The sequence below is a fragment of the Anopheles coluzzii genome, chromosome 2, assembly GCF_943734685.1.
Source record: "Anopheles coluzzii chromosome 2, AcolN3, whole genome shotgun sequence".
In the NCBI taxonomy this organism is placed as follows: Eukaryota; Metazoa; Arthropoda; class Insecta; order Diptera; family Culicidae; genus Anopheles; species Anopheles coluzzii.
In genome coordinates, this window is record NC_064670.1 from 33,359,200 (window position 1) to 33,383,295 (window position 24,096).

Consider the following 24,096-nt stretch of genomic DNA (forward strand, 5'->3'; position numbering starts at 1 on the left):
GGTGAACAGAGCGCGCTGTGTGCTGTATAAACCTTGACCGAGCACGAAAAGCGCGCGTCAAACGTCAAACACCCAAACAAAAATCCGCGCGCATGTTGTCGGAGCACTTTGTCTGTGTTTTTGTGCGAAATAAAAGTGTTTGTATTGTAAATTTTTAAAGTACTCTAGCTAGTTTGTGTGCCCGCTGAGCAATGTCGAAAAGCAAGGAAAAGTTTACCAGCTCCCCAAACACACTGCACAACTACTTTGCCCGTTCGCCCGCCAGTACGAAGAAACCCCCGGGTGCCAATCCATCAACCCCTACGAGTGCGCTTGCCGCTGGGCCAAAAGCAATCTCCTCTTCCTCCCATCAAGCCAACAGCGGTACACCGAAAAGCTCGAAAGCAGCCGTAAAGAAGGAAATCGAATCAGCTGGCAAAGAAAAGCCCCCCGCCTTCGTAAAGAAGGAAATCGAATCAGCAGGCAAAGAAAAGCGCCCCGCCTTCGTAAAGCCGGACGCCGACGAGGGAGACGAAGAGCCGATCGGAACGCAAAAGAAGCGTCGCCGTATCCTGCTGCTGGACGATACATCCGACAACGAGGAGGAGGATGCAGGCGGTCGCAACAACGAGAACAAACCGAACAACAATAACAACCAGGAAGGGTACGATGAGCAGACGGGGACGAAGCGGTTCGCGCTGCTTGCGACCTTTGAGCGGCCATTAGAAACGGCTGAAACGAGCGAAAGGCAGGCAGGCAAGGGGGAGAAACCGCTCGACGGAACGGACGAGGGACCGGTGCAGAAAAAGATCAAGCTGGAAGCGCTCGCCGAACCGCACGACGAGGACCCCGGAGCCGTGCTGGACGAGCCGACCGTTTGGACGCACCAGAAGCTGGACTTTTTGAAGCCCAACAAAATCAAGGACATTCACGGGAACCGGCCGAGCAGTGAGAAGTACGACAACAGAACGCTGTTCGTGCCCGATTCCTATCTCAACACGCTCACACCGGTAAGATTGAACAAGCCTACCCGGCGCTCTTAAACAAAAGGCATCTTAAGCTCATTTCCTACCCCTTCGCTTCTCCACACAGGCCATGCGACAGTGGTGGATCTTGAAGAGCAAAAACTTCGACTGTGTGCTGTTCTTCAAGGTGGGCAAGTTTTACGAGCTGTACCACATGGACGCCGAGGTGGGTGTGACCGAGCTCGGGTTCAGCTTCATGAAGGGGGAGTTCGCGCACTCCGGCTTTCCCGAGGCGGCGTACGACCGCATGTCGACCACGCTGGTGGAGAAGGGCTACAAGGTGGCGCGGGTCGAGCAGACCGAAACGCCGGACATGATGCAGGAGCGGTGCAAGGTCGAACGCACGACCAGCAAGTACGACAAGGTCGTGCGGCGCGAGATTTGCCAGATCACCGTCATGGGCACGGAGGTGTTCGGGCAGCAGGTTACCATCACGGCCAACCATCAGCCGCGGTACATGCTGGCCATCACGGAGAGTGGCCGCCAGGGGACGGCGGGCTGTCGGTACGGCGTTTGCTTTATCGACACCTCGATCGGACTGTTCCATCTCGGCGAGTTTGACGACGATAATCAGCAGTCCCGGCTGCTTACGTTCCTATCGCACTATCCGCCGGTGCTGGTACTGCACGAGCGAGCCGCACCGTCCGAGGGAATGCAGCGCATCTTCAAAACATTGCTAGCAAACGTCAAGCGGGAAGCCCTCACCGCCGGGACACAGCTGTGGACGGGCGAGAAAACGCTCAAGTATCTGGCGGAAACCGTGTACGGGGGCTCGTCGAGTGAAGGGTCCAAATGGCCAGCGACGTTGCGCACCATGCTGGACGAGACGGACAGTTTGGGATTGACGCCGAAGGAATCGTATCAGCTCGCGCTGAAAGCACTGGGCGGGTGCGTCTGGTATTTGCAGCGATGCCTGCTAGATCAGCAGGTCCTTTCGCTTGCCACCTTCGAGGAGTACGTACCGTTGGATGAGAATAGAGAGGCAACGGAGACGATCGCAAAGCGGATAGATGATGCTGCAAGAGCCAAACGGTTCATGGTGCTGGATTCGATCACGCTAAACAACCTGAAGATCGTCGGTTCGGAAGGCTCGCTCGTGGACCGGATGGACCACTGCTGCAGCAAGTTTGGCAAGCGACTGCTGTACAACTGGGTGTGTGCGCCGAGCTGCATAAAGGAGGAGATCCTGCAGCGACAGGAAGCCGTGACCGAGCTGATCGAGAATGTGGACTTGCTGCAGGATGTGCGTCAGATACTGGGGCAACTGCCGGACATGGAACGGCATTTGGCGCAGATTCATGGCTTTGGGCTCGCGCTCCGCGACCATCCCGCCCGACGGGCCATCCTGTACGAAGAGCACGTGTACGGCAAGAAGAAGATGCGCGATTTCATCGCCACGCTCAAAGGGTTCCAGTCGCTGCTCCCACTGCCCCAAATGTTTGCCAGCGTACACTCGCAGCTGCTCGTTCGCCTCACACAGAAAGCTAACTCCAACCCGGCCGGTGCCTTCCCATCGATGGAGAAGCAGATCGAATTCTTCGAAAGCTCGTTCGACCACGAGAAGGCACTCAAGAGCGGCAGCATCGTGCCGGAGAAAGGGCTCGACACGGAGTACGATGCGATCGAGCAGGAGATCAAAGATTTGAACGCCGAGCTGGAGGCGTATCTGGCGGAGCAGAGCAAATTCTTTGGCTGTACCGTCAAGTACTTCGGCAACGACAAGAAGCGCTTCCAGCTGGAGGTTCCGGAGGGCAGGGCGAAGAAGGCCACCGGCGACTACACGCTCGAGGGCACCAAGACGGGCAAGAACGCGACGAAGCGGTTCCACACGGAGGAGACACGTCGCTTCCTGAAGCAGATGATGCTGCTTGAGGATCGCCGAAAATCGGTGCTGAAAGATCTGGCGCGACGAATCTTTGAGCGGTTTTCGCGCGACTACGACATGTGGAAGGGCTGCATCGAGCTGGTGGCCACGCTCGACGTGCTGACGTCACTGGCAGAGTACGCCCGCACCGAGGGCCTCTCGTGCGTGCCGGTGCTGCTGAGCAAGGACGAAACGATCGGGGGCAAATCGTTCATCGAGATCGAGGAAGGCATCCATCCGTGCCTGTCGAGCGAGGCGGCCGAAAATTTCATCCCCAACGGTACGGCCATCGGGGGCGAGGGGAAGGCGAACCTGGTGCTGCTTACCGGCCCGAACATGGGCGGCAAGAGTACGCTCATGCGGCAGGTGGGTTTGCTGGCCGTGCTGGCCCAGATTGGATCGCGCTTGCCGGCCGAAGCCTGCCGCATGACGCTGATCGATCGCATCTTCACGCGGCTCGGCGCGAGCGATGACATTATGGCCGGCCACAGCACTTTCCTGGTGGAGCTGAACGAAACGTCCGCCATCCTGAAGCATGCCACCGCCGACAGTCTGGTGCTGCTGGACGAGCTGGGCCGGGGCACGGCAACGTACGACGGGACGGCCGTGGCCGGTGCGGTCGTCCACTTTCTGGCCGATCTCAAGTGTCGCACCATGTTCTCGACCCACTATCACAACCTGGTGGACAGCTTCCACGAGGATCCACGCATCGCACTGGGGCACATGGTACAGTTGTACGATGGAGGGGGAAAAAAGGATGTAAATATTATAGTTTTTCTTGTCCTCTTTTAGGCCTGCATGGTGGAAAACGAAGAGGGTGATGATCCCACGCAAGAGACGGTCACGTTCCTGTATCGCTACACCGATGGGGCGTGCCCGAAATCGTACGGATTCAATGCAGCCAAGCTGGCGGGAATGCCCACAGCCATCATCAAGCGTGCGTACGAGGTGAGAGCAGTCAGTCGTAGCGTGATTTCGATTTGGAGCTTTCTTAACCCTAAATGCCTTCTGTTTTCCCTGTTTTTCCCCACTTCTGTTCTAGCTCTCTAAAACTGTCGAAAAGGAAGCGCTCAAGCGCAAGATACTGATGAAGCTACTCAAGCAAGCGCCACAAAACGAGATCAAGGATCTGGTGGTGAAGCTTAAATCATTCCAGTTTTAAGTGTGTCCGAATGGCTTTTTTTTTAAACTATCTTCATGTTAACCACTATTAATCCACACCACCATACACCACTCAGTATACGTTTAGACGTTACGTGCCATAAGTACAAATTGCAAACGAATGAAAATACATGCGAATTCGCTGCTTCCCGCAGGACAAAACCAAACAAAAAAACTGCACTGCATTCCTTGTCATTGTCATACGTTTCTTTTATCTACATCAAAAAAGGTAATGTATTTGAAAAATAGTTTAAGTAACATAATTCTCCCTCCCTTAGCGCGCGGAATCGGTCTACATCGCCACACGTTGGTGCCGCCTCGCCAAGGAGTTTAAAATGGTGTACTGACTACGAAGAAACATATGTAAGTCGATTCCCCTCTTGCATCTGTCCTCATCCCTTCGGCTCCTATTTCGGTACAGCATTTGCCTACTTGTTGCCTTTTCTTCTACTTCTTCTTTTGTTTGTTTGGAAGGAACATAAAGCACTTCTGACTGCCTAATTCCGCTTATCCGTCTGTCTGTTCTGTTGCGTCTGCTGCTGCTATACTAATTGTTCGCACGCCTCAATACTGTGTGAGCAAAGTGTGTGTTAGTGTGTGTGTGTGTGTGTGTGTGTGTGTGTGTGTGTGTGTGTGTGTGTGTGTGTGTGTGTGTGTGTCAACTCCCTCGCAACTCCCCGGACCGGTGTCCGGTGTAAGCGACCACCACACCATAATTCGTTTGACTTGTAAAATAAATAATATGCTAAATAACTAGCTAACTAACATAGTAAGAAGCATCTCGTCGGCGAACTCTGAATGCTGCCTGAAAATGAATACTAAAACTCGTTTGTGCTTGTCCGGAGGGGGCACGTGAGCGCCTCCCCACCGCACAGATCCTCGCAACTCTAAAAGCATCCCAAAAGGAAAAACAAAGGAACTTTGCTATAACAATACAATATACCGTGCCTGCCTGCCCATTGTTGCAGCCTTCGGGGTCTTGGGTAAATGTGGCGCAAAATAAAAACCCGAGCGACCCCATCATCCGGACCGGCGAAATGTACGCGCGCCCTCCACGCTCATCGGCTGTCGGCCACCATCGGTTTCTCGGGATTGCGCGCCCGGAAATTGCGCCAGGAGCCGTTGGTGCAGACGCCCGGTCCGCGCCACCACTCGTTGATGTCGTCGTACGATTTGGGCCGCCGGAAGGAGGCCTCATCGTGCAGCATGGCGCAGACCCGGCACCAGTAGTACGTGTTGATGAACTCGCCCGTACCCTTCCACTTGAAGTACGAGTTGTACAGCTCGTCGTTCCGGTCGAGCAGGTGCAGATACTCGGCCAGCTCCTTCGGCGAGCCGAACTCGTCCACGTGGATGTAGGACTTCTGGGGCGAGCTCGCCTCGTAGTCCTCGGGCCGGGCGCCCATCACGATCGGCAGCACGTTGCGCGTTAAGGCATTGACGAAGAACTTCTCCGTGATGTAGTCCTTGCAGTTGGAGTTCTCGAAGGCAAGGTAGAACTTGTAGTCACGGTCCAGTATCTCGAAGCACCGTTCCGCCGTGCTGCGGGAGCACTTGAACGTCCCGCAGGCACCATAGATATCGACCTGGAAGGATTGGCGGGAAAAGGGGCAAAACAAGCAAACAAATCAATCCTAATCGCATCGGTACGATAGAGCGATGTTCGTCGTACCTGAATGTACTTCTGGAGCTCGTGAGCATACTGAAGGCGCCCGTTGCGCGCGCCACAGTTGGAAACGAACCAGGCCACCTTGCGCGTCTTGTTGAGCGCGTAGTTGCGATCCTGCTCCACCTGCCGTATGCGAGGATCGAAGTATTCCCACTTTTCGTACGGTGCGACAATATCGCTGTCTTTCCTGTTTTGTTTTTAGAAGTCAAACGTCATTTCCATTAGATTTCAATGATTTCCAAGCAAACAACAAAAAAAATGGGCTTTTGGGCCAGGTTCTAGTGATGGGAAAAATGAAGATTTGGTCGGAATCGATTGCGGCTAGCTCCAAAATCGATTCTAGAATCGGCTACGGAATTGGTTCTGGAATCGGCCCCGGAATCGGAATTGGTTCCGGAATAGAAATCAGCTTCGGCATCGGAATTGGCTCTAAAATCAAAATCGGCTTCGAAACGGAGTCGGTTTTGGCATTTTCATAAGAATAGGCGTTTGGTTCCAATGATGTCTAGTATTGATAGCCGCAAACAATCGAAATTTACTTGTAAACGATCCTGGAGATTCCCGGACTGATTTCGCTTCTGAAATTTCTTATTTCAAGAACTGATTCTCATTTATGAGCTAATTCCATATCTGGAGTCAATCCTGATTCCGTTACCGGGGCAAACTGTGATTCCCAGATTCCCGACTCTGATTCCGGAGCCGGCTTCGGAATCAGCTTCGGAATCGGCACCGAAAATTGTTTCCGAACACGAAATCGGAATCGGGAAGGTCCGCTCCCACCAACTACTATCCTCCCCGTACCTATACGTGGCGGTCCAGTTGAACACGTCCGGATACTTCACGTGCTGCGTGTGGTACGGGCACTCGAGAAAGTACATCATGTAGATCTGGTACGGCGACCGCGGCACCGACGGCGGTATGTAGTGGTCCTTGTACAGCACCAGATCGGCCGTCGAGGCCTTTTCCCGCTGCGCCGTAATGCTGCAGGTGGAAACGGGACACTTGGAGCTGAGAAACACGTCCCGCCCGGCTTTCACGTTCCACGGGCTGAGCCCGTTGTACAGCAGGATCGTTTTCAGCTTGCCCTTCCGCTTGATTGTCTCGTAGTTGGGCGGCACGAACATCAGCTGGTTGCTGATGCGGTCGCCCCGTGCCGTCTCGCTCGGCAGCAGCCGGGCCAGCCGCTTGTTCGTTTTGCGGTTGCGCCTCGCCGGCTTCGGGTACCGCATGCCCTGGGAAAAGTACCACGGCAGATCGCTCGCGGTCAGCGCCTCGCCCTTTGCCAGCTCGCCCGACCGCGCCCGGCCGTAGTCGAGCGGGTCGTCGTTGTTCCCGCGGTCCCGGCCCGGTCCGTGCTGGTCGGCCACCTCCGCCAGCTCCACGGTGGTGACGGAAGGCTGGCAATGAGAGAATAAGAGAGTTGTAAAATGTGTTGTTACTCGTTACCGGGACAGATTAGAAGGTCAGCCGATACGAGCCGATGAAATCGCAGCACAGCATGTTGCGCGATGACCGGATTAATTATACACGAAACGGATCTACACCGCCCAGCGGCTTATCTGCGATGGTGCAGCTGTTTAGCTGAGTTTACAGTATAAGTGGAGGGCTAGCGTACCTCGTGCCGGACGTTCGCCTCCTCTAGCTGGTATTCATCTCTCGCGTATAGCACATGTGGCGATTTGGTACTCCAATCTTTATCCCTACAACAAAAAAGCGACACAAATGAATTGCAGAATTTGAAGTTAACCACGTTGAAGTGAATTCATCACTGCGTCACTACAGCACTTACCTTAAATTAAACACTAATAATATCAGTACGGCGAAACATAAAACAAGAAAGAAACACTTTTTAGGCGACACCTTCGAAAGTCTCATCATAGCCACATGTCCGGCCTAGTTTTAGCTTAGTTTTAGCACACGGTTGGCCCGCTTGTGGCCCCGGTTTGACTTGGGATGGTTGTTTTCGTGTTTTATCCTGCCGCCCCCCAAATCGGAGATGACTCTGGGTGGATCCTGCTAGAGGGATTACAATCGGTAGGATGGTTCCAAAGCCATGGCGTGCCTGTAACGAGGTAACTTCAAGCTCCACAGGACGCTCCCACTACGCGTCGCCAGGAACGTCTACGCACGATGATCACGCTGTTCCATACTTGCTCTAACACTCCAAAAAACAGGGTTTGCTAGATTATCACTGTTCGCTCGTGCGTTTGATTCTATCGTTGCTGTCACATTCGGACACGCGGGTTGCTTTGGGTTCTGTCCGCGCCAGGGGCGGATATGTGTGTTCACCAGTGCACTCTGCTCCGAATAGAGGGCGTACTGCATAAACTAATTTTCACATACACACACACACACACACACACACACACACACACACACACACACACGCGCACTTTCGTGGTGTGCACACCACGCTGATATGGCCGCAATGTTCACGTTTAATGTTCCGTAATGTTTCGAATTATGATGTGACGGCCGATTGTCTGCCCAAAAATCGACTCAATTATTGTTGTTCACTTCCGAGTTTTTTTTTCGCTTTGCTTGTTCTCCACCAATTCCAGCCACCTGCGACCACGTTTTCTGCCGCGGAGTTTGTGCTGCTGGTCAATCTAGTAGGCCCTCATCAGCACCGTTTACCGAAAGGGGCGGCTTAGTAGGCAACAGGGGAGCATCACCAAAAACCTATCTAAAACTGCATCTCGTTCAGTTTTTTCCCCCAATGCCGTGTGTGGTTCTGGGTTTGCGTTTTCAAGAGCATCGCCACCATAGGGGGTTGATTAAAATTGTTGTGCTTTTTTGCGTAATTTTCGATCCAGCAGCAGCAGCACCTAGTGAATTAACGCGTGTGTGTGTTCAATGAACGTGCTCGGGGAGGTCTGGTAAGTTTGTTTTAGAGCACAATTTCTATGGCAATTCGACGCAGTGTGTTAATGTGGTCGATTATTTCACGGTTGTGCGATTGTGCCACCAGTGCGCGTTTCGAATGCTCGGGCGATTATCGGCCAGAGGCTTAGCTTTATTTCGCCATTAGGATACGGTACCTCAGTCTGAGACGATTTCATAATTTTGGTTTTATATCGGCCTCTCCCTGCTCCGCTGCGCTTCACCAAAGGACTCTTCTCGTCCTGGGCTCTCCCTGTCGTTGAATGCAAAAGGTGGATTTGGGTGTCGAATTTACGGACACTACGACACACACAAACACACACACACAAACACACCTGGAATTGTGGATGTTTCTTGTTCGGACGATAGTGGCCACTTGTTTCGTGCCCTGGAAATCTTCGCCCCTGAATCCTGAATCCTGTACCAACCAACCTCGACCACCGTACGTACTAAACCCGTGGGCACAAGGGATACATTTCGTTCGACTACTGTAGCTCCGAAACCGCGGAGACAACAACCGTCCGCGACCCAAAACGGATGACAACCACTATTCTCTCTCGCAGTTTCTCTCTCTCTTTTGGTCTCTCATTTAAGTTGAGTTTATTATTTTCCTGAATTTTCCAACGCAAGGGTGAAAATGGAACAGTACACGTTATCCTTGCCACTGTCATTACCAATACACACACAGAGGCAAACTAACGTAAAGGCGTACGAGTGTGTGTGTGCGCAGGGCAAAAAAATCGCCAACTCTGTATCCTAGCGATGTTCAAATACCACTCCCCGTGTGTGTGTTGTTCTCGGCTACGGCAACAATTAAATCGTTCCGATAAGGAAGAGAGAGAGAGAGAGAGACTGCCATACACGCACACACAGAAGGGAGAGCAGGATATCCGCGGAGAAAAATGAGAAAAGGACACCTTTGGGTGGCTGCTTTGATGGTGTGCTGTTGATAGAAGGGTGCGCGCGCGAACGTGTGCATGTATTGAGAGAGAGAGAGAGAGATTGGGAGAGCGAGAGTCAGAAAGAGAGACTTCAACGACAACAACAAGGGGTGGAAAATGCTCGCGTTTGCACACCCCACTACATTGCATCCAATGCCTAAAGCCAACGATAGGGAAGGAAGGGCATTTAATTCGGGGGAAGGTTGTTATGTAGAGATTTATGCTGCACCGGGGTACGTGTGGTACATGCTCCGTGGCCGCTTGGTCCGATGCTTTAGTGTAGAAATGCATTTCACCACGTTGGAAATCCGAAAAAAAAAGGAAATCGACACAGCACACTTTTTATTTAGCGTTTATAGCGTTGATTTTACTTTATTGACTTCATTCACGGTAGTTTTGTTATTGCAATTCAATTGGAAACATGTAATCGTTAGTATAGTTTTGTTGTTTTTTTTTTCACCCCGCTCCCACTCTCATCTATCTCTGTCCCATCTGCTTCCCTGCTGCTTGTCCGTTTTCGCTGTCTGTTGTCGCAATTTGCTCGAGAATATATGTATATATAGTAATGCTGTACTATTCCCTCTCCATATTCGTGTACATTAATAATAGATTTAATGTATGTTTTTGTTGTTGTTGTTGTGAGTTTTGTTTAGCAAGAAAGTGATAATACCAGCCCCCTTCATTGCCAGGCCCATTTTAACTATGGGTTTCGCTAGTGGTGCTATTAATTTCGCTCGATCGTACTCGATCGTGTGTATCTTACTCTCTTTCGGGCCGATTTCTCTCTCGCTCCGCTCATATACCAACATCCTATCCGCATCGCACGTGGTAGGGATTCGGGGCGCGGTCTGGTTTAACTACGCGTGGCTAAGGGATCTAAACATTTGCACACGAGCCTGCGTACGCCACAAATGCATGGGTAGATTTTGGTAGCAACAATGTGTCCACTGATCCACTGCACCTGCAGCAAGCACTCTGTCTGTGACTGCTGTCCCTTCTGCTGGTGGAGGGGGAGGAGGTGGAGGAGTGGGACGTAAGATACGTACTGGCTTGAGTGTTTGGTTACTCTTTTTGTTTACTAGAATTCTATACCTTTTGCGGTATTATGTCGAATTGTAGCGCGAATCATTACTATTCTTTACGTTGTTAATGCATCTTTCGTACTAAGCGGTACAGACTTCTGGCACGCGTGACCCATTCGTCCACCTGCCCCGTCTGCCCCGTACACCGAAAGGATCGCATTCACTAGCCTATTGAACGATTTTTTGTTTTTGTTTCGCTATTCTTCTGGCAGGCATAATCTATATATATATTTATACGTGTGTGTGTGTGTGTTTTTTTTTTTGCAGCAAAACAACAATGAGCGCAAACAAATCCACGTGACCCGGTGGGAGGGCGTGTGTGTATGTGGCGTGTACAGAGAGGCGGGAAAAAGCTACTTGCTTGCTCAGTTCTCGGTTTCCTCTGGCCACGATCTTCCAGCTAATTTCACTCAATTGCAATCCGTTCCTGGACCACCGGCCCGGTACCACCACGGTGGTCTGTTGTGTGAGTGTTGTGTATGTGTGTATGTACGCCTGGTCCGTTTGCTTCGGTGTGGAACAGCTCCATGCCTTAACCACTTATTTATCTAATGCTGTTTAATTTATTAACAAAAAAAAAAAACAATGTATAATAAGCATTGCTATATAAGTGTTGTAAGACTCAACGTACGTACATGCGCAAACGCAATTCCAAATGGAGGTTGCCGCGTGGTTCGAGGTTAACAGGGATCAACAGATCTCGATGCACCCTGCCAAAGAGGAGCAGGGGTAGGGGGTGGTGGCATGGTTATTACACTACGAAAAGGGAGGGTGTTTTTTTTTAAATAGCGACACTTTTTTACAGTTTACTGTGTTGTAGCGAATAGTTTGTGTGGGTGTTTCCTTTTGTTATCAATATTCTAGAGCGTCTAGAGACGATAAAATTGTGGCTTACGTTTTCCATTAATTCCAGTGGGATAGATGAGTTTTAAAAGGTATGATATACGCCCGTACCACCATCGGTTTCGGCTGTATTTGGGTAACCGCACGAAACGACAGAGTGAAGAGTGTCATGCATTTAATCGGTTCGGTGCGCGGACACAACACGCCCGCGAAAAACAATAGTTTCGAACCGCAAAAACACAACAGTTTAAAAACTTAAACAAACAGGTCTTGGTTTGTGTATGTCCGTGTGTATGTACGTGTGATTATAATGCCGCCTGGAAGGGGAGGAGGCGCGCACAAATAGACCAAAACGAGCGGATTTTGATAGATATTCTTGGTGGTGAGCTGCTTATCGCAGATCCGGATTGTCGTTGGCCTGCTTCTTGATTCGCAACAGGATCGTGGTGTACCACTGGTCCAGCCTGGAGATGCTGTCGTACTCCTTGACCGCTTCAGTGAACCCATCCACGTTTTGTTCCTCCAAATGTTCGCACAGCGTCTAAAATGCAAAAGGGAGCGATGCGTGAAAGTGTGAAACCATTTCCCCCGAGAAACGCATACCGAAACAGGTGGACTCTCTTACCTTTACTAGCTTGTACTCTCGCGAGTCCTGGAATGCCGGGTACTGTTGTGCGTATTTCTCCATCGCGTGCTGAGCGTTCAGCAGATCCACGCTCAGATGGCACAGGGCCGCACGGAAGAAGTACTCTTTGGCGCTGTACTTCAGCAGCGAGCTGTCGAGGCACGAGCCGGCCACCTGCTCGTAGATCTGTATCGCTTTCTCGTAGTCCTCCAGCTGGGCCGCGTACTGGGCCACCTTCAGCATGCACTTGTTGGCCGAGCTGGTGGATTCTTCGCCCTTGAAATAATCGGCCGCCTGTTCGTAGTGCTGCACCGCCCTTTGCTGTGGATGTGAGTGAATGCGGGGCATTAGAAATGGAGTAATGGCTTGGCGTATTCCCAACCGACCCATGCACATACCAAATCGTTTGCTTCATTTTCGTACATTTCCGCAATGCTCTGATGATGCTTCGCAGCCATCGTGAACCGGCCCATATCGGTGTAAATGTCGATTGCCTTCAGCAGACAGTTGACCGCTTCATTTGGGTCGGTCTGGTGGGGGAAGGGCAATGAAGAAAATTTCGTTACAAAAACAGTGTGCTGCAAACCGCAACATCGGAAGCTGAAAAACGTACTTTCTTGTAGCAGTTCGATGCGTCCACGTAGTTGGTGGCCGCGTCGTGTCGGCTGCCCGCCTTGGCGTGCAGGTTGGCCGCCTCACAGAAGGCCGATCCGGCCTGGCTCCATTTCTTAGCCATCTTAAACATATTTGCCGCCCGCTGGTAACATTCTACGGCCTCCTCGACCTTGTTCGAGCCGCCACTGCAATGGAAGGGAATCGAAATGACGACGTATTAAAGTATTAGGGCGCTATTTATTGATTGTCTTCCTAATTCAGTCTGACGGTGTCGGTGGTCTGCTGCAGCTGGATCGGAGATGGAAAAACAAAGAGCACCCTTCATCCAGCGGGAAAACTGTGTGTGTGCGTGTGTCTACGTGCCCAAAATGGGGGGATGGGGAGACACCCTTTTTGGAAGCAGCTATCGAGACACACACTAGTCACAGCACCTTGATTCCAGCAGGGTGACCTCTTCCTCCACCACTTCCCCGTAAGCAAATTAGCGGGATGAGTCACTTGTTTTTTTTCCTCTGATTTCACACTCCTGATAGTGAAGGTGTCGGGGTCTTAGCGAGTTTCGAATGGACCTACCCGAATAGCGAGCCGAAGAAACTTTTGGACGAGTTCAGTTTTTTCTCCGCTTCCGCAATCAGCTGCATCGCTTTCTGCTCGTTGTCGGCCATGGTGTCGCGCGCTGTTGTTTGCTGGAACAATTACGTTAATGCTAACAATGCTGCACAATATCTCACACACAACACAGCGCTTTCTTTCTGCTGATTTGTTCCCCTGGCGATCTCGACTTTGAACGAGAGACCAAAGCTGTATTATTGATTTTTCATTCCTCGACTGCGACGTTGAGCGAATGCAACAAAGAGGAAGATTGCGCGAGAGGGAAGAAACGTCAAATCGAGCTCGTCATTGTTTTAGTTCAAATTATTGACGTTACTTCTTGCAGTAGAGCGTTCCGTTTATGATAAAAAGGCAAATAAGTTGTGTAAAAAATACGACTATTGTAGGTGAATTGTGCTTCCACAAAAAATAATGAAAGTAATGCGCAAAATGTGTTTTCCATAAGTTTGTCGGAAGTTTTGTTTGGAGTCACCCGAGGCACCCTGTGCCGTGGGCCACATCGGAAATGTCAAAGCAGCTGCTGCGGCTGTCACAACAAGCTGTTCATTTGTAAACAAAGCCAGTTTTCGGTGCACTTTCCCCACGATCAGCAGGAAAAAATCATGCAAAGTGGCCTGGTAAAGCTGCGAACACAGGCGCCACTCTATGGGCAGCTCGTAATAGGTCCGCCCGGAGCGGGCAAAACAAGCTACTGCCACAAAATGCAACAGTTTCTGGAAAAAATCGGCCGCAAAGCGGTGGTTGTGAACCTAGACCCGGCCAACGACAACATGGAATACACCAGCGCTGTGGACATCATGCAGCTAATCACCGTGCAGGACGCGATGGAACAGTTTGGGCTCGGACCGAACGGAGCACTAATCTACTGTGTGGAATTCCTCGAGACAAACTTTCAGTGGCTGCTCGATCAGCTCAAGGCGCTCGACTGCAATTACTTCATCTTCGACTGCCCCGGCCAGGTGGAACTGTTTACACACAACAATGCGCTGAAGAATATTTTCACCAAGCTCGAGCAGCTCGGCTACCATCTCTGCACCGTGCATCTGGTCGAGTCGCACTACTGTGTGGAACCGTACAAATTCATCTCCTGCCTGCTGCTCTCCCTGCACACCATGCTACAGATGGGCCTACCGCACGTGAATGTGCTGAGCAAAGCGGACCAGCTGAGAGAGCACGAGGCGAAGCTTCCGTTCAATGTGGAGTACTACACGGAGGTGCTGGACCTTAGCCACCTGCTGGAATGCATGGACACGAGCCGGATGGGGAAGAAATTCAAACAGCTCAATGCGGCCATCGTGTCCATGGTGGAGGATTACAGCCTGGTGTCCTTTCTGCTGCTCGACACCAAGCGTGAGCAAAGTTTGCTGCGGCTTAAGAACGCGATCGACAAAGCGAATGGATACGTGTACGGTGCGGGAGAGGAGAAGAACATCAACACACTGTTGGCGTGTGCCGTTGGAGCGGAAACCGAGTCGGATCGAATGGAGCGAGACATCGACCCGTACCTAAGCTAATGCGAAAACAATAGATATTATTAACTAATATTTTCCCCCCTTTTTTTATTCATTTTGTCTTCATGCTTCCATTCCGAAAGTGCTCACTGCGACGCAGATAGCGTTAGGGCGCGCTAAACCAAATTCGGTCGCTTCACTTGTCCAGCAAACAGGATCGTCCGTTGCTGCCGGTTAACAATCATGAAACCGAACGGACGGTTGGCTAGGAAGCGTGGCGGCGTTGCCTTGTTAGCAAAAACGCCCGTCGTGACGGCAGCTGTCATCGTTCCCTCCTCGTTGACGACGATTTTGGTTTGCTGTATAACGCTGCTAATGTAAATTGCGTTTAGGTCCGATATTTTGTCAAAGTTGGCCACACCGGAATCGAACGCTTCCCTGATACCCATCTGCAAGTGGAGGAATGAAGCGTGTTAAGCGTTAAGATGAGAAGAACTTGAGCATACACCATTCCTGTTCACTTACTTGATTCAAAATCGGTATCAAATTGTAGTCGGAGTTAAACTCAAACTTGGGCAAATGCACCTCCACCTCGTCGTCGTCAAAGTCCACCAAGCTGCGGTCGAGTTCGTCGAACACACGGTCGATGCCGTATGCGGCCAGCTTGCGGATTACCTCCACCAGCGGTACGCCTTTGCGCGGCATGATCAGCAGCATGCTCAGCCGGCGATTCGCACCGTACGGTAGCTCCAGGATCTGTGCGTCCAGCTCCTTGTACCCGGCAAACGGGAAAATGCCTCTCTGAAACATCATCTCCACCATACCGATCGGTTGCTCGTTCTCGTCGTAAAACGGAACGTTGGTGGTGAACGATCGATTGAACGGAATCTGGAGGAAACGTATGATTGAGGGAAATCAAACGGAATGTCGCAATAAAGGCGGGTTCCGGCAAGGGTACCACCTACCGTCCACTGTCCTTGGAAGAACAGCACCGAAAGCATGATCAGTCGCGCATCCTCAAGATCGCTCATTTCGATCGCCTTCGGGATCTGTCCTTGCGTGGCGTCGGCAACGAGCCTGTTCACCCGTTCGTACGTTAGGCTGCGGTTGGCAAAGTTCATCGGCTGCAGTACGCTGGGGCTGTAGAAGTTATCCAAAGCGGATTCAAAGTCCTTGGACACGGGGCGATTTTCGTCCGTGATGACGTACTGGGCCGCTGCCAGCTGTACATCTCGATCGAGTAGGCTGTGAAAAAATATCCCCAAAGCGATTGACGAAAATCGTTAACACCTCATTTTTGGCATATGTGCGTGTGAGTGTATGTGAATGTTCGACCTTCTTACCTGAAGCTTTGGGCGAACGGTTTGTAGTAGTTACGGATCTGCTCCTGCTGCTGCACGTCGAGCGCGACCAGCAGCTCGTCCAGTGTCCGACCGGAGGCGCCTTCCGTTATCAAGGTCAGCAGATTCCAGGCCGAAAACGGTGACACGATTATGTTCGTCGTCGTTACGTTTGGATTGTAGTCGACCAGCTCAGTGACGTACTACGGGTCCACGGAAACGGTGGCCGAGGGAAAACACGAGAAAACATCAACCACAAACTTGAACCATATCACGCGCGCAAGGTCATCCAAGCGCACTGTGAGATGCGCGGTCGGGATCACGATCATGACCACACGAACTCGTCCCCCGCCGCAAAACGGACGGCATCTTACCTGGTAAAACTGGAGGGCAAACTTTTGCGAGCTTCGTTGCAATCGGTCGACGCCCGGCGGCGTGTCCGTAGCACCACCGCCACCACCACCATCGCCCGACGTGGCAAACGTAAAGGTCCCATTTTGCTGGCAGCGCACTAATGTTATCAGCAAACAAACCGCCAAACACTCGAGCACAAACCGTCCCATGATGTGTCTGCAGAAGAATAACAGACACTGGCAGTGGCGGACAAGCCAGCAACCAGCAGCAGCAGCAGCAGCAGGCCACCTCACATCAACGTCAGGGGCACGGATGAATAAATACAAAAACCGGTATTTTGATTCCGGTTTCATGCTGGTGGCGGCGGCGGCGGCGTCTCCCGCTCCCATCTCGCCACTCCTTCTTCATCACCACACCCAGCATCGCATTCTTCACTCTCCCGCCATGCACGCAATGCCGGCGCATTAGCCTTCTATTATCTAATGTTATTTTGGTGACGGTTTTTCGGCTGGAACACGCACACACACACGCGCGCGCGCGGACGCGTAGAGCGATACGCAGTCCATCAAGCGCGGTTTGTTTGTTACCTTGGGCGTCGGTTATTTGTGCATTGGCGTTCATTCGAGCGATGTGGTAGAATATGGCGCGTACGGTGGTTTTTGTTGCTGGTTTTTATCGTCTGGACGGGTTACTGGAAGAGAGAGCGAGAGAGAGAGAGAGAAAGATAGAGAGAAAAAGAGAGAGAGATTTCTGCTGCGTTACCATGGCATTGGAGTTGGGGGGTAAGAGAGATGCTCTTCCGAGACCGCACCGGACAAGGTCATGACCTACTTGCAAGGCAGGCATATCGTATCCATATCCGTGTCCATCATTACTGGACTCAAGTGCATCAATGCGCAATGAGAAGTGCAGGTATGGTGCTAGCTCGTGTGAAGTTACCTTAATTGTTGGGTCGGGCGATAGATTGCACTTGGCCGGTTCAGGTTATTCCAGTAGTAGTGGTTTATCTTAATGCACTCCGGACCACGCTGTGCCGGTATCTGGAACGAACAGTTTGTTGCGAAGAACATTGCCACAGAATATGAGTCAGAACTGTATGAACATCAGGGTCAGTGTTTTGGGCGGACATACCTCAAAGTTTTTTTGTCCCTTTTAATGAGAAAAACAGAATTAGAAATACCTAAAATAGCTCTCCAGTTAGTGAACTTGAAGAATGATGCTTGATGCTATCGCTAGCAATTCGGAAATCAAGTAGGCAGAACGAGTGTAACGGTTGCTATCATTTCCGAGGCTATAGATGGATGCACGCTGCCTCCTATGAACCTGCACGTATATCCATACTCTTCCTGGTAATCCAGGCCTACTTCCTGTGGATAAACACAGATTTAGTCACTGAAATAAGCCAACGTAAGAGATTCCAAGTAGCTTCTATCTGATCTTCAAGATCTTCCTCAGTTGTACTTTTGAAGAATTCAGACCAGTTTATGGGACAAATTGAACAATTCCAAACCATCTAAACTACTCACTGTGTCCTTTGACATTTCACAAAATGATGCCACACTTTGAAGTAATCAAAGGCAGTCAATGTGTATATCGCCCAGTCATCCTCCTCAGTCATCCGCTACGCCCTAGAAGCACATTAAAGCACTGTCACCACCAGGGTTGAAGAAATCCGTACCAGGTAAAACGTTCTACATTCACCACCACGCTTCTGCAACACAACCACTGAACTTGCGAACAAGGTGGCAACGAGCTAGAAAAACAATCGGAGCACAAATCACTTCCGCGCCGCCCAGAATTGGGAACTCCGCGTACTGATTGCGCCATTTTCTAAACGCCAATGTCCAACGGTGACACCATTACAACGCATTACATAAGATTTGTTTGAAAAAACAAAAACACACACATACACAACAATGCGTGCCCGTGTAGCCGCTCCGCCATGTCGCTCCCGAACCAAGAGGGGACCGAACCCTTCGGTTCCGAAATCCGGCAGCTCGCGACTGCCGCGCACTCTAGCAAGCGACTACCGCTTCTAAGCAGGCACACGTTCTTAAGCCGCGGTGTCCAAACGGTGCTGCTATCCATTGGGGGCGACTCACCGAGGGATATGCATTGCAAATTTATAGCATTTAAAAGCCGCCTTACCTATCCATCGGCTACTCAGTCGAAGTTGGTGGATCGAGTGGACGTGCCACGTGGCAGTTGGGTAGTTCGGTAGTGGTTCGGTGTTTTGTTCTTCTTCCTTTGGTTCGCTTTGCATCCCGCGTTCCATCGCCAGTTGACGCCTCGGACCCAGGGGTAGTGTTTTTGGAGTGCAGAACCGGACAAGCAGCAAAGTGGCCACGATGACGCTCGTGCTGGAGCGGATGTACGACGTGTACCGGGAGTACATGGTGGAGCGGCGGGATATGCGCAGCGCCCATCTGCCGCTGGCCGGCAGCCCGTGGCCGCTGATGCTGCTGCTCGCCACCTACCTGTACGGGGTGCTGCACGCGGGCCCTCGGTTCATGGCCCAGCGGAAGGCGTACGATCTGCGGAAGGTGATCCGGGTGTACAACATAGTGCAAGTGCTGATCAACAGTGTCATCTTTCTGTGGATTGTAAGTCACGTTGGAAGGCTCGTGGAGGTGACGAGTCGCCGTTTGCTAACGTCACCGTTATGGGTCTCATTCCCCCCCCCCCCTCCTTCCCCCGCAGGTCATCAAGATGTTTGTCGTGTACCGGGACTACAACTTCTCCTGCCAGGTGTGCAACTACACGTCCGACTACCGGGGGATGGAGGAGATGTACCTGAGCTACAGCTACTTCCTGCTGAAGGTGCTCGACCTGGCCGACACCGTGTTCTTCGTGCTGCGGAAGAAACAGTCGCACGTATCGTTCCTGCACGTGTACCATCACACCATGATGGTGATCGGGTCGTACTTCGGCATGCTGTACGTACCGGGCGGGCATGCCATTATGCTCGGCATCTGGAACACGCTCGTCCACGCGGTCATGTATCTATACTACTTCGTCTCGTCCTACGGCTCGCAGTACAGCGGTTGGTGGAAGAAGCACCTCACGCGCATGCAGCTGCTGCAGTTCGTTCACCTCGCGTTCCACTTCGGCATACCGCTGTTCTTTAATCGCGAGTGCAAGTTCCCGCGCTTCTGGATGGGGGTCGGGTTCCTGCAGGCCCTCTTCATCCTCGGCCTGTTTATGGACTTTTACATTAAGTCGTACGTCGTGAAGCGGAAAGAGCAGTAGGGCGTACGGTAGTAGTAGCAGCAGTCCATTGACTTCACTTACAAGGGAATGGCGGGGGGACTGCAACGCCACCGACCATCAAGGGGCGAACTTTCGCTCGGGTCAAAACCAAAATACAAAAACATCGAACCAATCGTACAAATTTAAGTTTCGTGAGTGTGTGTGTGTGAATGCACCAACAGCGAGTAATGAACCGAGGAAAAAAACTAATAGGAAAAATTAAATCAAAATACAATGACTGAAACAAGTAAAAGAAAATAAAAGAAAACAAAAGCGCGTGAACAACGACGTGGTCACCAATGCAAGCGTACCGGTTCAATGTCAAAGCAGTGTGACAGCACACAGCGCCAACTTCGATTGCTAATTACAATTTCCAATTCTCGCCCCTCATTCGCCCACCCCGAAAACGCTATCCGAACGCAGAAAAGCAGGCGTTGTTGTTGTTGTTGTGTCCACTGTCACCCAAAGGGGTGTTGTAGCACCCGGGCATGTAAGTGCCCCTATTGAACGACAATTAATTACAACTCATTATACAATTTCCCCTTCTGAAGCGGCATGGGAGTTCCTTTGGAGAGCCGAAAATTGCCGATGTCACTGTGACGGACACTGTGGTTCCGGTGTGGTTTGGGCCCGAGGCCCCATACGAAACCGATGGCACCGGTAACCTTTACCTCGTTCGCCGTACGGCCAGCGTATCGGGAATGTCGGCCAGCGCCACATTCGGCCAGGATTAGCATTAGTTGTGCCCTTGTCGAGTTACGGGTTTTTTGGGATGTTCTTTTAGTGTCGTTTTTTTGCAAATGTTCATGCTCTTCATAAAGGACCACGTGGTCACTCCATTTGCGCGGTGTAATTGCCCTTTTTTGTTGTAATTCTTACTTCTTCTAATATGACTCTGATGTCTGGGGAGGAATTAATAGAGTTCTAACGGAGTGTTTAGAGACTAAAATAAAACACACTTAACTGAATGCTCTTTGCGGTTCAAATAAAAGCATAATTTCAGCCCCTAATTCACTGAATGTTGCACTTAATGGCCACAAAAAAGGCACACAAAGCTCGTAAATGTTTGCCAAATTCTTGTTTTTTTGTTGCAGCATGGGAATTATTCTGTGATCGCATAAAAAACCTCTGAATAGGGGCTTAAAATGGTCGTTTTTTTCGCTCCGCGTTTTGCCTTCCTTGTTGCAATCGCAAATCGGTTCTAGCGCCCGTTTGAGTCTTTCCGATGCTACCAAGCTCTGTGTTCCAGCTCCCCTAGAGGCTTAACCGAGAACACATCGAAACCTTAAAGTGTCTACTTTTACATCACGATCGCGTACATTAATATGTAGGCCAAGGCCGTCGAAAATTAATGAATAACGCTCAATCATTTCAAATGAAAACTGTTTACAACCCTTAATACAACCCTTGAGAAAGACACACACACACAAACGCGCGCGCATCGGTTCATTGCCATACCTTTTCCTCCAAAGCGTTGCAACGCGCGAAAGCAAAAAGCTCCCTTCTGCGCAAAGCGAAATGCGAGCGCACGCGTGCGCCCGCGCGCAAAAAAAGCGCACACTCGAACCACGCGGTTAGAATACGTCTGGCGCCGATCTGGCACTACGTCACACAGTGACGATATTATTTGTACCCGGTGTTCGTTGTATGGTTAATTAATTGTCCACCGCTGGTGCGATAAAGCAGTGCTACAAAGTATCGGGCACCGTGCGGTGTCAGTCTCACTTGCGTGCTGCCGCCGTGCGGAGAGTACCTGCTAGGTCCTTACTTCCCATTCCCTACGCGATACGGTTCACGATGGCGTTGATCATACGCTCGATCTACAGCGGGTACAGCTACCTCGTGGACAAAACAGGTACAAGGGGGTGCAATAGTTTGTCGGGTGGGGCAAGTGCGCTTCCAAGTCCGTTTCAATCAATGCTCCGTTTCAATGAACCGTAGATGAGCGGGTGGTGGAACTGCCGCTGCTGCGCTCCGTCTGGACGGTTCCACTGATAACGGGCGCGTACCTGTACTTTGTGCTCGATCTCGGCCCCAAGCTGATGGCCAACCGGAAGCCGTTCGAGATGCGCCGCTTCCTTTGCGCCTACAATCTGGCCCAGGTCGCTGCCAACGTGTGGACATTCGCGATGGTAAGCACAACCGGCGGGAGCGGCGCGCGGAGATTTCCTGCACTAAAATTGCTAGTGATCCCCTTCTCTCTGTGCTCCTCGCAGGGCGTAAGGTACCTGCGGACGTACAACTTCTCCTTCGTCTGTCAGCCGCTGCGCCTGGACCGTAGCGACCAATCGATGGACGAGATGTATCTGGCCTACGCGTACTTCCTGCTCAAGATCCTCGATCTGGCCGATACCGTGTTTTTCGTGCTGCGCAAGAAACAATCGCACGTGACGTTTCTGCACGTGTACCATCACACGATCATGGCGCTGTCGGCTTCACTGTTTTTGCGCTATCTGTCCGGTGGGCACTGCTTTATGCTCGGCATGCTGAACACGTTCGTGCACGCGGTCATGTACTTTTACTTCTTTCTCACGATCTACCGGCCGGAAGCGGTGCGCGGTGCGAGCTGGAAGCGCTACGTTACGCTACTGCAGATGGCGCAGTTTGCGTACAATGTGGTGCACTTCTTCCGGCCGATCGTGCTCGGTGTGGACTGTGGGTATCCGCGGGCGGTCATGTGGTTCGTGGGCATGCAGAACATCTTTATGCTGCTGATGTTTAGCGATTTCTATCGGCGGGCGTACTTGCGAACCCCGAAAGCAGCGGCACACGCTCACTGAGTCGATGGAGTCGGTGGCGAATAAAGTATAACACTTAAATTAAACAGAAACTGGACGACCGAAGTTAATGAAAGAACGCTGGCTGTACTTAATAGGATAGAATACCTTTATTTCAGTAATGTACCTGTAAATACGGGCCTTAGCGCTAGCCGCATTTGCTGGGTTTGTATTTTCTTTGTCACAAAATAAAAGAATACCCTATGGTGTACTCTCTCTCTCTCTCTCTCTGCTTCCCTCTTCGTTTATCTCTCCCTCTCGCAAGGACTTTGGTCCTTACAGGGTTTCCCACGATTTATTGGTTGGTTCCCACGATTTATTGGTGCGTTCCCACGATTTTTTGGTCATTTCCCATAATTTTTTGGTAGCAACCCACGATTTATTGGTCGGTTCCCAAATATTATTGGTCGGTTCCCAAATATTATTGGTCGTTTCCCAAATATTATTGGTCGGTATTATATTATATTATATTTGGGAACCGACCAATAATATTTGGGAAACGACCAATAATATTTGGGAACCGACCAATAATATTTGGGAACCGACCAATAAATCGTGGGTTGCTACCAAAAAATTATGGGAAATGACCAAAAAATCGTGGGAACGCACCAATAAATCGTGGGAACCAACCAATAAATCGTGGGAAACCCTGTATTATGCACTCTGTCCTGCCGTAGTAGATTTGTAGGATGTTTGTTTGTTTTTTTCTTTGTTTCTAAATGCCATTCTGTAGCAGAATGTAATTAAACCCTTATATGAAAACACTTTCAGTATCATCAACATTGACTACACAAATATATGGTGTGCACAGTACCAGCTGCTCTGCAGTGGTTGTCGCCTGCTCGTATCCATCTCGTCTCGCCGCGACGCCCACGCCCTCCAAAACGGTTTCAAAATGCTCCGGCTGTATGCCGCCCTTGACTTTGTCTGCTTTTTTGGTTTTGTCCTCAGCTCCCACAGCTCCTACTTTTCGAGTGTATGTGTGTTTGTGTTTGTGTGTTTGTGTGCAGGTATGTTGCATTTGCTGTTTGCAACTGCACTTTTGTATGCACTATTCTTGCTAAGAATATTGTGTTCGAATAGTTGCATGTTTTTTCGTCTTAGGTGTAATTCGTTTACAATGGTACACTTTTGCGTCCTATGCTAATACAGGGCTACTCAGACCATCTCAACGCCTTAGGGGAAAAAATTCATATCCGTAAAACAAATTTCAAAGATATTAACCGAAGGGAACAAAACTAACATGCTTCCTCTTTCTAACCAACAGAACAATCGGAGCTGACAGAATGAGACAGCATGTTGATTGTTTTCTTTGGAAATGACAATTCAAACGATCGGTCACTGGTTGCTAGGATCTATATGTCGACATACAATTCAGGAGAACAGGTCGATGCCAAGCCCGTTGCTAGGTTGCCATTTTCAGCTCGCTTTTGACAGTTTCATGAAAAAGTGTTTACAAACAAACGGTTAATAGTTAACGCGGAAAAGTGGACTATTTTACTATTAGGAAGATTATATAGGTTAAATTTCTTGCGGTCAATCACTTCTGGAGAATGAACGAGAAGTAATTGCAGTCTACTCTCGGACTCACAAAACATTGATAACCTTTTTCATTGTTTGCCATTC

The 24,096-nt window shown here is 50.6% G+C and overlaps 7 protein-coding genes across 7 annotated transcripts; 4 read left to right on the forward strand and 3 right to left on the reverse strand.

The window, feature by feature from the left end:
- Positions 1-56: 56 nt before the first annotated feature.
- On the forward strand, positions 57-4,176 carry LOC120953366 (probable DNA mismatch repair protein Msh6). The gene is made up of 4 exons (XM_040373236.2): positions 57-989; positions 1,072-3,594; positions 3,661-3,816; positions 3,911-4,176. The coding sequence occupies exons 1-4, from the start codon at positions 192-194 to the stop codon at positions 4,028-4,030; spliced, it is 3,597 nt and encodes a 1,198-aa protein (XP_040229170.2). The 5' UTR covers positions 57-191; the 3' UTR covers positions 4,031-4,176.
- Positions 4,177-4,234: 58 nt separating this feature from the next.
- On the reverse strand, positions 4,235-9,755 carry LOC120953373 (glycoprotein 3-alpha-L-fucosyltransferase A). The gene is made up of 5 exons (XM_040373254.2): positions 7,488-9,755; positions 7,314-7,398; positions 6,500-7,095; positions 5,702-5,885; positions 4,235-5,615 (listed from the first exon to the last, which is right to left on the reverse strand). The coding sequence occupies exons 1-5, from the start codon at positions 7,574-7,576 to the stop codon at positions 5,088-5,090; spliced, it is 1,482 nt and encodes a 493-aa protein (XP_040229188.2). The 5' UTR covers positions 7,577-9,755; the 3' UTR covers positions 4,235-5,087.
- Positions 9,756-9,861: 106 nt separating this feature from the next.
- On the reverse strand, positions 9,862-13,505 carry LOC120953375 (alpha-soluble NSF attachment protein). Its single transcript, XM_040373257.2, has 5 exons — positions 13,261-13,505; positions 12,686-12,872; positions 12,471-12,602; positions 12,073-12,393; positions 9,862-11,988 (listed from the first exon to the last, which is right to left on the reverse strand). Exons 1-5 carry the CDS (start codon positions 13,350-13,352, stop codon positions 11,839-11,841), a joined length of 882 nt encoding a protein of 293 aa, XP_040229191.1. The 5' UTR covers positions 13,353-13,505; the 3' UTR covers positions 9,862-11,838.
- A 280-nt stretch (positions 13,506-13,785) lies between these two features.
- LOC120953374 (GPN-loop GTPase 2) lies at positions 13,786-14,843 on the forward strand. Its single transcript, XM_040373255.2, has one exon. It carries the CDS (start codon positions 13,902-13,904, stop codon positions 14,811-14,813), a length of 912 nt encoding a protein of 303 aa, XP_040229189.1. The 5' UTR covers positions 13,786-13,901; the 3' UTR covers positions 14,814-14,843.
- LOC120953372 (serine protease inhibitor 77Ba) lies at positions 14,829-17,151 on the reverse strand. The gene is made up of 5 exons (XM_040373253.2): positions 16,465-17,151; positions 16,094-16,293; positions 15,716-15,995; positions 15,276-15,638; positions 14,829-15,199 (listed from the first exon to the last, which is right to left on the reverse strand). The coding sequence occupies exons 1-5, from the start codon at positions 16,831-16,833 to the stop codon at positions 14,927-14,929; spliced, it is 1,485 nt and encodes a 494-aa protein (XP_040229187.2). The 5' UTR covers positions 16,834-17,151; the 3' UTR covers positions 14,829-14,926.
- Positions 17,152-17,986: 835 nt separating this feature from the next.
- Positions 17,987-20,063, forward strand: LOC120953378 (elongation of very long chain fatty acids protein AAEL008004-like). The gene is made up of 2 exons (XM_040373260.2): positions 17,987-19,047; positions 19,145-20,063. Exons 1-2 carry the CDS (start codon positions 18,793-18,795, stop codon positions 19,691-19,693), a joined length of 804 nt encoding a protein of 267 aa, XP_040229194.2. The 5' UTR covers positions 17,987-18,792; the 3' UTR covers positions 19,694-20,063.
- Positions 20,064-21,331: 1,268 nt separating this feature from the next.
- LOC120953377 (elongation of very long chain fatty acids protein AAEL008004-like) lies at positions 21,332-22,513 on the forward strand. The gene is made up of 3 exons (XM_040373259.2): positions 21,332-21,548; positions 21,635-21,825; positions 21,910-22,513. Exons 1-3 carry the CDS (start codon positions 21,491-21,493, stop codon positions 22,471-22,473), a joined length of 813 nt encoding a protein of 270 aa, XP_040229193.2. The 5' UTR covers positions 21,332-21,490; the 3' UTR covers positions 22,474-22,513.
- The last annotated feature ends 1,583 nt before the right edge of the window (positions 22,514-24,096 follow it).

Coding starts and splice junctions, on each gene's coding strand:
- LOC120953366 (XM_040373236.2), top strand. CDS start 192: ATGTCGAAAAGCAAGGAAAAGTTTACCAGCTCCCCAAACACACTGCAC. Junction 990..1,071: donor ATCTCAACACGCTCACACCG/GTAAGATTGAAC, acceptor TTCTCCACACAG/GCCATGCGACAGTGGTGGAT. Junction 3,595..3,660: donor GCATCGCACTGGGGCACATG/GTACAGTTGTAC, acceptor GTCCTCTTTTAG/GCCTGCATGGTGGAAAACGA.
- LOC120953373 (XM_040373254.2), bottom strand. CDS start 7,576: ATGATGAGACTTTCGAAGGTGTCGCCTAAAAAGTGTTTCTTTCTTGTT. Junction 7,399..7,487: donor TTATTAGTGTTTAATTTAAG/GTAAGTGCTGTA, acceptor TTTTTGTTGTAG/GGATAAAGATTGGAGTACCA. Junction 5,886..6,499: donor AACTGGACCGCCACGTATAG/GTACGGGGAGGA, acceptor AAAACAAAACAG/GAAAGACAGCGATATTGTCG.
- LOC120953375 (XM_040373257.2), bottom strand. CDS start 13,352: ATGGCCGACAACGAGCAGAAAGCGATGCAGCTGATTGCGGAAGCGGAG. Junction 12,873..13,260: donor TTCTTCGGCTCGCTATTCGG/GTAGGTCCATTC, acceptor CTTCCATTGCAG/TGGCGGCTCGAACAAGGTCG. Junction 12,394..12,470: donor AAAATGAAGCAAACGATTTG/GTATGTGCATGG, acceptor TCACATCCACAG/CAAAGGGCGGTGCAGCACTA.
- LOC120953374 (XM_040373255.2), top strand. CDS start 13,902: ATGCAAAGTGGCCTGGTAAAGCTGCGAACACAGGCGCCACTCTATGGG.
- LOC120953372 (XM_040373253.2), bottom strand. CDS start 16,833: ATGGGAGCGGGAGACGCCGCCGCCGCCGCCACCAGCATGAAACCGGAA. Junction 15,996..16,093: donor CCGTTCGCCCAAAGCTTCAG/GTAAGAAGGTCG, acceptor ATTTTTTCACAG/CCTACTCGATCGAGATGTAC. Junction 15,639..15,715: donor TCTTCCAAGGACAGTGGACG/GTAGGTGGTACC, acceptor CGTTTCCTCCAG/ATTCCGTTCAATCGATCGTT.
- LOC120953378 (XM_040373260.2), top strand. CDS start 18,793: ATGACGCTCGTGCTGGAGCGGATGTACGACGTGTACCGGGAGTACATG. Junction 19,048..19,144: donor GTGTCATCTTTCTGTGGATT/GTAAGTCACGTT, acceptor CTTCCCCCGCAG/GTCATCAAGATGTTTGTCGT.
- LOC120953377 (XM_040373259.2), top strand. CDS start 21,491: ATGGCGTTGATCATACGCTCGATCTACAGCGGGTACAGCTACCTCGTG. Junction 21,549..21,634: donor CTACCTCGTGGACAAAACAG/GTACAAGGGGGT, acceptor AATGAACCGTAG/ATGAGCGGGTGGTGGAACTG. Junction 21,826..21,909: donor ACGTGTGGACATTCGCGATG/GTAAGCACAACC, acceptor TGCTCCTCGCAG/GGCGTAAGGTACCTGCGGAC.